The 14,484-nt window shown below is 41.8% G+C and overlaps 1 protein-coding gene across 1 annotated transcript in view; it reads left to right on the top strand.

The window, feature by feature from the left end:
- The first annotated feature begins 6,652 nt into the window (after positions 1-6,652).
- Positions 6,653-14,484, top strand: part of LOC147010862 (vascular endothelial growth factor C-like) — a 41,284-nt gene continuing 33,452 nt past the window's right edge. The window contains exons 1-2 of the mRNA XM_085859376.1: positions 6,653-6,811; positions 10,487-10,733. Of these exons, the coding sequence (XP_085715502.1) occupies positions 6,734-6,811; positions 10,487-10,733 (325 nt within the window). The 5' untranslated portion in view covers positions 6,653-6,733. The remainder of the gene's footprint in view (positions 6,812-10,486; positions 10,734-14,484) is intronic.

Raw genomic sequence — 14,484 nt, 5'->3', positions numbered from 1 at the left:
ATGCACTCTTACAGGTACGAAGTTTCTTTCAGTCCAGGTCACAGTACCGAGAAAAACGTGACGCGACCGCGAGGAGGAGCACAAAATTGGTCCTTCAGTATTAATATATAGATTGTTCTTGAATCCAACATGGCTGCCAAACCATGTGACCTATCAATTATTCAGGAACAAACTTATATTCACTACCCTTGAGCAACACTTTTGTGAAGTTTCCCCTTGATCTGTTGAGCCGTTCTGTAGAAGATGTGTGAAGGTTTTAGGGTTAATTCAATATGGCCGCCAAACCATGTGACCTATTAATTAGTAATTAACAAACTTGTGAAAGGATATCTTTGGGAAAGTGTGTGTGAATTTTTGCCTCAATCTGTCCAGCCATTCTGGAGATTTTGTTAATTTATTAATTTTCAATCCAAGATGGCTGACGAACCATGTGACCTATGACAACATAAACTTATATTCTGCTTCCAATCGTGTAGGGGAACAAGTGCGGGAAGTTTTGTGTTAATCGGATAAGGTGCGTCTTTCTATCCAAGATGGCCTCCAAACCATGTGACTTGTGACATCATAAATTTTACCGTATATGCAGGCATGGGGGTAGATTATAGTTGCCAAGTTTCGCCCCAATATGTTATGTGGTTCCAGAGAAAACATTATTTAATAATTCTTGAATCCAACATGGCTGCCAAACCATGTGACCTATCAATTAGAAATTAACAAACATATTCTCTACTCGTGTGCAATACGTATGTGAAGCTTCCCCTTGATCTGACCAGCCGTTCTGGAGAAGGTGTTTGAAGGTTTCAGGGTAAATTCAATATGGCCACCAAACCATGTGACCTATCAATTAGAAATTAACAAACTTGTAAAAGGATTTCTTGGGGAAAGTGTGTGTGAATTTTTGCCTCAATCTGTCCAGCCGTTCTGGAGAAGATTTTTAAAATTTATTAATTTTCAATCCAAGATGGCTGATGAATCATGTGACCTATGACATCATAAAATTACATTCTGCTTCCAATCGTGTGGTGGAACAGGTGTGTTAAGTTTCGTGTTTATCGGATAATGTGCGTTTTTCTATTCAAGTTGGCTGCCAAACCATGTGACATCCGATGTCATAATTTTTACCATGTATGCAGAAATGATGGAAGATGATAGTTGCAAATTTTCCCTTCGATAGATTAAGCAGTTCCAGAGAAAACATTATTTAATATTTTCTTCAATCCATCATGGCTGCCAAACCATGTGACCTATCAATTATTCATTAACAAACTTATATCCCCTACCCGTGCAGAATAGACTTGTGAAGTTTCCCCTTGATCTGACCAGCCGTTCTGGAGATGTTTGAAGATTTTAGGGTAAATTCAATATGGCCACCAAACCATGTGACCGATCAATTAGAAATTAACAAACTTGTGAAAGGATGTCTTGGGGAAAGTGTGTGAAATTTTGCCTTAATCTGTCCAGCCGTTCTGGAGAAGTAATTTTTAAAATTTATTAATTTTCAATCCAAGATGGCTGACGAACCATGTGACCAATGACATCATAAATTTAAATTCTGCCTCCAATCCTATAGTGGAATACGTGTGTGAAGTTTCGTATTCATCGGATAAGGTAGGTTTTTCCATCCAAGATGACCGCCAAACCATGTGACTTGTGATATCATAATTTTTACCATGCGTGCAAACACGATGGTAGATGATAGTTGCAAATTTTTGCTTCGATTGATGAATCAGTTCCAGGGAAAACATTATTTAATATTTTTCTTGAATCCAACATGGCTGCCAAACCATATGACCTATCAATTAGAAATTAACAAACTTATATTCACTGCACGTGAGCAATACATGTATGTGAAGTTTCCCCTTGATCTGACCAGCCATTCTGGAGATGTTTTAAGGTTTTAGGGTAAATTCAAGATGGCCACCAAACCATGTGACCTATCAATAAGAAATTAACAAACTTGAAAAAAAGACGTCATGGGGAATGTGTGTGTAAAGTTTCACCTCAATCTGTCCAGCCGTTCTGGAGAAGAAGATTAAAAAAAAATTTTTTTTAACAATATGGCTGCCGAACCAAGTCACATATGACGTCATAATATATTTTTTCTATGGTGAATTGTGTAGATGAGGCTCAAGAAATTTCAGGTTTTTCCTATGCAGCGTTCTACTTGACGAATTTTCACCGGGATACCGCTTCACTGATGTCACGAAAAATCGCCCGTGTTCCCGATGGGGAGTTCATTAAAATGTATGAAGCGGAAAATTTTTCCATTGCACGGTTTCAGAGATACAGAGGTCCAAAATGTATCGTTTTTTTCAAGATGGCGCCCGTACCACGTGACCTATGACGTCACAATTATCAATTAAGTTTGCTATCGAAAAAGATACATACTATGGTGAAAATTTCGTGTCGATCGGACTTAGCGTTCCTGAGAAAATGATTTTTAAAGCGAAAGAACCCGCAAATTGCCGGCGGAAAAAGAATAAATAAGAAATAAACAGAAGAAAAACAAGAGGTTAGATTGACTGGGTACCCTAAAAAACAATAGGTTACCCAGTCCATTTGACTGGGTACCCTAATAATAATAAACACCCACATTCATGATCGGTTGAGTTATTGTGCTTTGTGTACTTTCCTTGCCAAATAATAGGATCAAATCTTGGATATGTCAATACATTGAGTACTTTGTCTGGGGAGCGATATTATAACAACATGGGTTAGAGGCACACAAACCCATCTGAATAGCCTAACACAGCATGATCCAAAAGCGCGACGAACTTTCCAAGCATTTTATATCCAGATTTAGTGAATTATCTTATGTTTTCAAAAAGTATTTACACCCTGGAAGACGTGAAGGCATGGAAAACTTTAGATGCCTACAGCTGGTTGAAATATTGGTGGTTCAGTGATGTGGCTGTTTTTTGGAAGAATGGCTATATCACGCGGTATGAGCAGAGGTAGGCCAATAATAAATCAATGACACGGACTCATGTTGGCACAGCAGATAAGCATGACATTATATATAGTATGTTAACATCATGCCCATCTGGTCTGCCATCTCCTTCAATACTCTCGGATGTTTATCTGGCCACAAAACCTATCTTTTTCATCAATTCGAAGAACGACACAAACTGATGTGAAAGACAACTAAAGAACCATTTCCGTTAGATGGAGTGCCCAGTTTAACATCAATCCGAGGGATGGCACTCACGTTGATTAATCACCCTGCCTGCGAAACACTGGGAAGACAGTTACAGCTGGGTCAGGATTCAAACCTAAGCCAGACAGCGAGTGTGCGTACCTGAAAGCCACCCTCCCAACACTTACCGCATGGTACTAAATCAATACAAAAAAAAACTTCACTTAATTCCTTAAAATATGTAGTTTTGTCGAAAAACGGTGGTTAGAAACGAACTGATCTGACTTTATTTAAAGTGGATTCTGAGTGTGTGTGCGTGTGCGAGTGCGTGTGTGTGTGTGTGTAAGCTTTTGTTTATCATAGTAAAATGTGCATATTTTATCACTCATTTTGGGCACTCAAACTTGATAAGATGGTTGATTAAATCTCGTGATGACGTCACGGCAGACCCATTTTGAATCGCTCTGGCGCCTCAAAATTTGGCACGAGACCACCGAACATATTTTTTTTATTTTTTTTTTTTAACCTTGGTCGAGGCTCGTATGAGAGCTAACACACAACTCACAGCAAGGAGGCATGAGACAAGAGGGGTGGGAGTTGAAGGGACAAAACAGTGGGGAACAGACACATTAGGTGAACTGTGGAAGGGAGAGGGATGGGGATGGGACGGGGAACATGGCGAAGAGAAGATGGACATTTCAGGGACTTTCAGGAAGGAAAGTAGGAGAAATGAAGGAAGTGGGCTTGGGTGGATTATCGGGGGTAGAAAAGATCGAGGATTTGGATGGGGGAAGATAAGAGGTGGTGGTGATGTTCATAACATATGATGTTCATAACCCATGCCAAGAAACTATGTGACATAATATGGTGCACGGATGATATGGTTATGTGGGCCATACCAGCAGCGTGTTCAGTTAACGGTGGTAGTTTTGTTCACGCGTGAGGCAAGACTATGCATTCCATGAGTACCATTGTAATTTCATGTTTTCAAATCAATCTTTGTGTGTGTGTATGTGTGTATGTGTGTATGTGTGTATGTGTGTATGTGTGTATGTGTGTATGTGTGTATGTGTGTATGTGTGTATGTGTGTATGTGTGTATGTGTGTATGTGTGTATGTGTGTATGTGTGTATGTGTGTATGTGTGTATGTGTGTATGTGTGTATGTATGTGTATGTGTGTGTGTGTGTGTGTGTGTGTGTGTGTGTGTGTGTGTGTGTGTGTGTGTGTGTGTGTGTGTGTGTGTGTGTATGTGTATGTGTATGTGTATGTGTATGAATGTATGTGTATGTGTATGTGTATGAATGTATGTGTATGTGTATGTGTATGAATGTATGTGTATGTGTATGTGTATGTGTATGTGTATGTGTATGAATGTATGTGTATGAATGTATGTGTATGTGTATGTGTATGTGTATGAATGTATGTGTATGTGTATGAATGTATGTGTATGTGTATGAATATATGTGTATGTATATATATATATGTATGTATATATATATATATATATATATATATATATATATATATATATATATATATATATATATATATATATATATATATATATATATATATATATATATATAGTCTTCACAAACTACCCCAATGTGATGAAGCTGAAAAAAATGCATATAAAATGTGAATAAGTGAGATTAACAGAGAAAAATCAAATAATTCTCAGTTACATAAATGTTCAAATGTTTGGTGTTGGCTTAATGGTTCAGGGTGGTGGGCTTGGGATCTTTGGGTCCTGAGTTCAAATCCTGATTGGTTGTTGAATTAAGTTGCTTGGTTGTTTCGAAACATCTGTCTAACTGTTGTGTATTGATAAAAGATTCCCACCAAATTAACTCCGTGGGAGTTGGGAGGAGCGAGATGGGTAGTGTGGGTAGGTGGGGAGGAGTTGGAAGTATAATGGGAGAGGAAAACTCGCTAGTAATTAGCAAAAAGCAAATAAGTAAAATGACGTCATGACATTGCCCTTGTCGGGACAACTCTAGTTGTTCAAAGTGTAAGGACAGCTTCGTCTGTCCTGGTCAGGGCAAAGGTTCATCCCATGACTTTTCAGAAACCGAGAAATTGCATAAAAAGGTCCCAGGTCATTTTATACCATAATCAATACCTTTATTGGTAAATACTCAATACCAACCAATACTTTAATTGGAAAATGTTTTACACCAATAAATCTCTTAATTGCCTGCACCTGCCTTAATGACTAAGGAAATGTATGTGGAGTTTATAAATTCAGGTGAGACCTTTCCTTTTTCCTTTTTTTTTCAATCCCCCAAAACCACTGGGAATGGCCATTTATAGGTATTCACTGATCCTGAAGATACCTAAAAGGTGAAACAGATCGATCATTTAGTTTGCGATAGTTAGGTCATAGTGTTTGTGCTGATGCTTTGGCGAGTTTGTTTTTCCGTTAAAACTTCCTCCGGTAGTTCAGGTAAGAAGCTGACCAGGAACCCAAAACCAAGTTGAGGTGTTTTAAACTGGTGAGGTCATTGAGGTTTTTTTAAGTTTGATGCTATTAAGTTTAACTTGTGGTCCAGTTACAATATTGTGGAAAGATTTGCCAAAGTCTTTTTCTGTACTTCATTGCTTTCAAGTTTCTCTGGGACACAGAATTATGGATAATAATCGTCATTGCAGATCGTTCATTCCAAGTGACCATCAAAACAAATTTTCCCTGAATTAATCCTGTTTGGGACCATTTGTTTGTTACATCGACAAAGGTGGTGTTTATGACCACCTTTGCCTGTCCACGTGTTCCATAATACAACATTACATTTTCTTCCCTCCCTTTAACTCTCAAATTTTTCATTTACTTCTCAAACATTGCCACATAATCACCTTCATTCTCTCCCTTCCAAGATCAATTTCCATTCTCAAACTCTAATTTTAACCTCCCCCGATCCCTTCCCTGAAACCTTCCGCACGTGAGAATTTGTCTCACCCAATGCAGAATATAGTCCCCATCACCATTTCCACCCATTTTGATTGCCATTAATTTCTCCACACCAAGTAATCATTGCTTCAGTGTTTGATTAATCAATTAAACGAATGAGAAGTGAAGTCCAAAATGAAGAGGGAATTTATCTTTTGGTCCAAATTGTATGACCGTTCAGTTTTGACACCTGTGAACCTAATACCATTATGAGGTTAAACACAGATTCAAAAGCAACTTCGTGTTCCTCGATTTTCGAAGCTGTAATTAAAGAAGGAAGTCGAAAATGCCTGCTGGTTTATGGAAGGAATCGGTTGAAAGAATGAGAGACGGCAGTTAATGATGTAAGAGAGGATAACAGAAATTCCAACCTCACCGGAACATCAACACAGCTGTGCTCGAGAATAAAAGCTGCCTCGACAATATAACTCAACCCCCTTCTTCCACACAACACCAAATCCCAGGCTGCCCCGGTTTGCATCACTTTCCTCAAACCACCCCCACCACGCAGACTCCTCAAAGCTCCGGCCAGCCGGCTTTGGGGCCACCTTCACTGACCTTGCTTGTTCTCCCACGCCCAAGCGCACTTTTGCAGTGGCCTCCCACATAGTGAGTGACCATCACACTCACTCTTTCTCTCGCTCTGTGATGTTTCTTGCCTTCCTTGTAGTTTTTGCACTTGTGCAGGGCAAGGACGGAGACCTGGGTTCAGGAGACTTGAGCACGGTATGGTGTGTATGTCTGTCTCTCTCTGTCTTTAAGCAAATCCACATTCATCTCCTTGAGGTTGTTTATATCTCCATTGCTCATGGATTTCATTCACAGAAAGCCAATAAGAGTATGTTAATTGCTGTGTAAAGCGATGTGCGGCTGATGTTTCAAGCATTAGACCTTCATCCGAGCAACAAAATGCAGAGTAGGGGAATTTTTATACTATGTTTTCTCTAAGAAAGAGTTAACCCCAAAATGTCAGGCACACCTCACTTCCCCCAGCAGTCAAGGTATGCTTATTGGCTTTCAGTTGATAAAACATATTAACTTAGCCGATGAAGTCCTATTCTATCCTTAATAGAAACTAGTACAATATTCGATTGTATCTCCTTTTAGTTTTTAATCTTTAACAACTAATATTACACTTGGTTTTTGTCTGTTTATTTGTGTTTAAAAAAACATCCTCATCTTTGAGCAATGGATTTAAACAAGAGCTTTTTTATCAAGAATGAAATGGTTCCATGAAGACCTTGGTGATCTGAGAAACTTGGATACAGAAATGTGTTACCGTAGGGTCACTATGTCTAGGGGCCTGCGTTCGAGCTCAAAGGTAGGATACTCACTCTCTCCTGAGCTCTTTAATCTTGGGTGGATTGCTGACGCGACTGTATACTGTCGGATTAGATGCTTCACATGATGGATGGACGTTAAGCTGGATGTCCCGTCGACGTGGTGGACGACAAGGATCCCACGGTGTCTTTCATGAAGAGTCGGTCGAGTTATTGCCGGCATGCTGAACACATTGCAGATTCCACCCAAACCTACAGGTGGCACCGCGTTAGTGGAACTTCACGATAAACAGCATACAGCAAGATACAGCAAGAACGAGAACGGACTCCGAAGAATGCATACCTCCACCAGGATGAACAGTTTGTTTAGTATCCCACTGATAGACCGGATCTCCATCCAGACTTGAACCAAATCTAAATCGGCTTGTTCATGTCACCGACTGAACTCATCCAGCAAGTTTTGGCATCACCCGTCCATAATGTATGGAAATATTGCGCTGCAACGGATTATCGTTTTTGGCCCTATCTCTCAATTTTAAATAACTAGTGCATGCCCGTACGTGCTAACAAAAAAAAAAAAAAAAAAGACAAACAAAAAAAAAAAACGTTCAAACCGCGTGCCAGAAACAACAACCACACAGGCCGTTCCTTCGTTCTCACGTGCTCGTACGTGCGTGGCCATACATGCAAAAAAAACAAAAAAAAAAACTTTCAAACCACGAGCCAAAAATGACAACCATTCCCTTCCTTCGCTCTTGCGTTCTCGCGACAACCACACTTCCACACACAGAGTTAATTAAAATCCAAATTAAAATCAAGTTTACCTCCCCATCTTTGCTTGCCATGACATTCGCTGCCATGTAACCGGCACAGCCTGTGACGTCATCGTCGGCCGGCCGCGCACCCGCCTACGCAGCAACATGTCATGTCATTGGTTGGTAAATAAATGGCCGCAGCAATGTGTCATCATGTCATTGGTTTGGTAAATAAGTGGCCATAACTTGGGAACCACTTGTCCGATTAATATCAAACCTTGAAAAGGCACATCCTCAGGTGCCCAGCAATATACCTGGCAAGTTTCAATGAGATCGGACCAGTGGTTGTCGAGAAATAGCGGTCACACACACACATTGCTGGAATTATAGATAGATGACTTTAAAAATTCTAGTAAGCGGATTCGGATCTTCACCAAAATCAAATCAATGTGTCCTTGTCACACACTTAACTAGTTCGCCAAGTCTCGTCTGAATACATCCAAACTTTTTGAGATATCCTACTCACAGACAGACAGACAGGTGAATTCATTACCTCCATGCACCTTGGGTGGCGGAGGTAACAATATAAAGTCCCGTGTGTGTGTGTGTGCGTGTTAGTTTCTATACGATTTGTGGAGGGAAACCAATTGGTTTCGTGCTCGACTCAGACACATCAACAAAAGGTTTTGGGAGCTGGAAAGTTCTGGTTTGCGGTGCCTGACAGCTGCACATTATGGCGGAAATCCAGACAAGCTCGATGGGACCCTGCCTTTTAAAACTTGAACAGGTTTTCACATACATAGTGTTTCCTGTAAATGGAAAAGGGGTACACAGCAATGTCGTAAATTTTAACACAACTTTTACATGCTGGGTAAGAGGGAAAGGAATCGAACTGACGAGTCTCAACTCCATTGCCAAAAATATTCACAAGCAACAGATGCATGCCAAGTTTCAAATCAGGATCAAAGTCAAAATATAACAGCAGGTAGAAACACAAGAAATATACAAAGAGACGGAATGGGTGATTTAACACTTGGAGACTACCTTGGCCATACCTCGTTTTAATACGCATCAACCTCACATTTCAGGTGCAACATCAAAGGAGCCAAAACCCCAAATCACACAAGAGCTTTAAACATCGATCATTAGTGAAATGTCACCAAGATTTAACACATGGCAAAGCGGTTATTAAAAATAAGGATAGCACAGGGATCAAATGGACAAAGCGACATTAGCGTGGAAAGAGAAAACGGTGGCAGATTATTCAATCCAATAAATTGTCTCGTCTCAAGATATCGTAGTGTTCCAATCATGTCTCTCTACTTGTCTGTCCAAATGTCGTGTCTCGGTTCTTATAGTGTTCCAATCATGTCTCTCTCCTTGTCTGTCCAAATGTCTTGTCTAGGTGTCTTATAGTGTTCCAATCATGTCTTTCTCCTTGTCTCTCCATTTCTATTTTTTAAATATTATATACATCTGCTTTTGTTGGTCATGTGCCAATGTACAAAGTAATATCTCACCTCAGTAACGTTTCAATTTGCCCTCAAAACTTTGAAACATTAAATTTAACTGACAGACACACATGACACAAAAAGATTGCTCTATTCGTCTGATTCGAAGGAAACAAAGCATTTTGACAGAAACGCCAGATGGGCCCCGAGGGGCTGGGAGAGCCATGTTAGCTCAGCTGCCTGAGACCAAGACACAGACTTTGAAGGCCTCACACCTGCCAGGAAAACGAACAAGGAGCTGCCAGAGCACGCAAGCTTTTCTTTCCATCGCCCGTACTCACCATGTCCCCACCACCTGATCTCTCCCTGCTTGCTAACTCTTAAACATGCGTTGCTCATCATCTGTTGCATTGAACATCATCACAGCACACGCCAATTCCCTTAGATCATCCTCCCAACATTTGCTTCATCCTAAATGAAGTAAATGAGCAAATTGTGAGTAAGTGTTGCTAACTAAGAGGGTTGATCAATGGCTGGATTCCATAAAGCAAAAAAAATATTCAGCAGACAGAGCACAAGGACACAAACTGTGCTTCCATTTCAGTAATAGTTACATAATGTTCAGGAATAATAGGAATAAAGATAGGAATGAATGTTGAAATGCTAATAACCTGCTTTTAGAGGGAGTAATTAAACAACATAGCGTATGGACTCGTGGCTCCAGGTTTTCTTATCCATAACCTCGATTTTGATTGAGCAATTTTGTTCAACAAAAACGAAGCAAATAATTATTGGAGCAATAATTATCTCCAAGGATCACCTGCACTGAACAGGAACTTAATTTGTCTTCACTTTGTTGTGTTATAATTGGCCATTGATGTTTTGCATCTGCACATCCATCCCGATTATTTGCAGGACAATGAGGACATACAAACGGATCATGACCCCTGGGAAATTATCGACACAGACACATTTCCAAAAGGTGCATTGGGACCCAAGAGGATCGAGAGGCTCACACGAAGGTTACTGGCCGCAAGCAGCGTGGACGACCTTCTGACGTTGCTGTACCCATGGCCGGAGGAGGCAACGGCTCAGCGGTGTCGGCGTGGACATAGAACCGAGCCTCAGTTCCAGGCTGCTGTTGTAAACATCAATTGGGAAGGTCAGCATCAACTGCTCAGTCAGTCCATTTTAGTGAGTTGCTCAGATTATATTGAAGTCTAGAGTCTCATTGTCCTCACTCCAGCTCAAAGCTAAGTTTTCTGCACCACATCCATTGTGATTTACTGTTTCATTTTCATTCCTGTGTTGCTGGTCATATTTTTGTCCAATTTTTCATGTCAAACGACACCTAGTTGTATTGAATTGTGAAATTTGTGTCTGTTAAAGTACAGCCTCTTCGCCTGGTGCGCGGCGAGTCAGCATCCCACTTCGATTTCTGCTTTAACCCACTTGATTCGTTTTCGCTTCTTCTCTTCCAAGTATTGTCATTTCTGATCCCTCAGCTTGATCCTTTTCCCATTCTCGCTCCAAAAACACCCAACAAAAACTACTCTTCACTCCAAAAAATACCCCCCCCCCCCCCCACGATCTCAATCTGCAATGCACTGTTCCTCATTCATTCTCCATCCCTTCTATTTTCAATATCCAAAAACTGAATCTTCATTGAATGATACATTTTCTCCTTTAAAAGCTGTCCATAACATATTGTGACGTCCACGGGACTTGAACAGTCCCGCCAACGTAGAATGAGCCGAAACGATGGAGGCGGTTTATTTATTTATAACCCAAACATGGCGGTTCTAATCGCTCTACCGCAAACGGGACGAGGAAGGTGGCACGAGTCACTTTTCACTGAGTTGATGATGTTTATTTGTTTTTACTATTAACCAGAAATAACAAGACTCGGCAAGAAAAGGTATACGGGGCGATTCGACGGGATGGTGTGGGATCGGGCGTGGGGAAAAACACAGACAATTCCAATGAATATACAGTTCTCAATCCCTCTAAGGCGCCAAGCACACACACACACACACACACACACACACACACACACACACACACACACACACACACACACACACACACACACACACACACACACACACACACACACACACACACACACACACACACACACACACACACACACACACACACACACACAAAACGTAGCTATTTCTGGTGGTGTGGACGCAACTGTCCCTGGATCGGCGTCGGACGAGCTGGCCTTGCTCTCGTCAGGGGGGGCAGGAGAAACCGTGGTGCTGTTGACCTCCTGGTCTTGGCCCAAGTCCGCTCACAGCCGCCAGGGAACCAGTTCTGGCGCCAAGTTGCGAGCAGGAAAGGGAGGCAGGTCCACCCGCCGTTCGACCCCGTACTCCGAGTCAGCAGAACCCCAGAGCCAACCAAGGTGAGGCACGAGGCTCAGCAAGGCTCCAAGACACGATGAAGAACACGATCGAATCAGCACAATAACAAGGACGCTCTCCGCGCAACAGCCTCCACACCAAAAAAAAAAACGATCTTTTTGTCCCGATCTTCTTCCTCTTCCTTTTCGACCCCGAACAGAACCTTTTTATCCTCCTGTCCTCGTCACTTCCAATCGAGCCGTTTATTGGCCCACCGCCGTTGCCTTCTGCCAATCGTGACCACGGGGCGGAGCCATCCGCTGCACTGTCCTGTGACGTCACGGCCAGCCTCCAGAGAATACCAAAAGGGGTTTACGCAGACCTAACCCTAACCCTAACCCTAACCCTAAACCTAACCCTAACCCTAACCCTAACCCTATCTAATTACGTGACAATTATCATTTTCCCCTTGAAGAAATGAACATTTACTAGACAACTTATCACCACTGAATTGCTACTTATTACATCGAGATCCTGGTAAACTCGAACAGCATGGCATACCTAATTAAACATCCTAATTACCCTTTGAATGCATACCCCCCCCCCTCAAACGTAACAATATTAAAAAATGCTTAAAAAAAACATTTTGAAATTCCTCACTCTCATTACTACTCCATCAGAAACAAGCATTCCTCTTCTTATCGAGCACAATCTCTTGCTCTCCTTCTTTTTCTTTTCCCAAGGCTTATTTCCCAAAACTTTTTCACTCCGAAATGCTTAGTTCATCCACCCTCCTCTCATACCTACAGATCCACGTTTCACTGTGCCTTCCTCCCTCCATGCCGAAAACCCTCCCAACTACCCCCATGTTCCACACCCTCCCAACTACCCCCATGTTCCACACCCTCCAAGCTCCCCCCATCTCACACCCTTCCAGCTTCCACCCCCCCCCACCTTCCTCCATCCTGCACCTCCCAGCTTCCCATACCCCCATCCACACCCCAGGTTCCCCTTCCCAGCACCTTCCCAGCCCCCCCCGCCCTGCACCCTCTCACCTTCCCGCTCACCCCACCCCCTCTCTTTGCAACTTTCCACATTCCTGCACCCTACCAGCAGCTCCTCTTCCCCTGTCTCCAACTGAATGGACCTCAAACATCTGAGGCATCCTGCCAACCTGAGAGATCTCTCAATCTAGGGCACTCCCATTAAACCCAACATCATCTGTATAACAGAATCCTTCCTCCCACAGGACATCCATGACTCCTTATTGTCTCTCCATGGCTATTGTCTCCTTCAGTTTGATCGACCTGAAACCCGTCCTGGCAGCAGAGTCGCACTGTACATCAAGAGCTCAATTTCTCATTGTCCGTGTGCTGCTTGTACACCTCCCCTACTCCAGGAGTACTTCGGGTTGCGACATTCCCTCTGCTCCCATTTCTTGTTTGTCTGTGTGATGCATCATTCTTCAAGCAGTACTATATATATATATATATATATATATATATATATATATATATATATATATATATATATATCTCTCTCTCTCTCTCTCTCTCTCTCTCTCTCTCTCTCTCTCTCTCTCTCTCTCTCTCTCTCTCTCTCTCTCTCTCTCTCTCTCTCTCTCTCTCTCTCTCTGTGTGATTTCAATTGTGACCATGCCAATAGGCTGGGTGTTGACATCTCTCTCACCAGCCATGACACTTCAGCAAAGGACTTCTGTGACTCCATAAGACTGATTCAATTTGTGAACCTTCACACCTGGATTTCTCCCAATGGCAAATCATCCATTTTGGAGTTGATGACAAATGTCCCCACAAATGTTTCCTGCTCTTCTTTTGCTCCAATTGGTTCATCTAATCATAAGTGTGTGAGAGTAAACATCTCTCTGGCTATTCTCAGAGAGTCCCCTCAGCAAAATATCCAGAGGAATTGCCGCATTTTATTGGCTTTTTCCACCTTAGGAAAACACCATATTACGGTGGTCTTCGTATGAGCAGCTTGAACAACATTCCACATTACCATGGTGTTTGTCCATGGCAGCTTCCAAAAATAAAAGTAACAAGAAATAGCAATCAGAGATTGCAGAAGCTCGCCAGGACTTGTTTTGTGTTGTGTTTGTGTACTGGTGTGTTTCGTAATTAATGAGACGTAATTAGAACTGCCAATTTATAACTGTTGGCAGTGATGACTGGGTACCAAGACGTCCCACTTTGATTTGACACTTGACCCTGACTCATGACATTTATTCAATTAAATTTTAGAATGGGATTAAAATGAATTCAATTCAAATCATATGGAAGATCAAACAGGTACAGTCCTGCAATGGAGTAATCACAAGGAACCCACACAATCCAAAAGAAAAGATGCTCATCAGGAGGAACCTGGATAGGATTCAGGCTTCATCTGCTACTCCTCTACCCTCAGGTGCAGCCAAGTGAATCTTATTCAAAAAAAATAAAAATAAAAAAAAATTAAAAAGTCACCAACCCCTCACTCTCAGTACGCATCCTGCCCTGTTGTACCCAACTGCTCCAGGACTCTGTTTTTTTTCCACCTGAGAAG

The sequence above is a fragment of the Eptatretus burgeri genome, chromosome 16, assembly GCF_056783735.1.
Source record: "Eptatretus burgeri isolate ZD-2024b chromosome 16, Ebu_testis_v1, whole genome shotgun sequence".
NCBI classification, from domain to species: Eukaryota; Metazoa; Chordata; class Myxini; order Myxiniformes; family Myxinidae; genus Eptatretus; species Eptatretus burgeri.
Note: the sequence above shows the minus strand (reverse complement) of the source record. Positions and strands in the feature narration are given on the sequence as shown.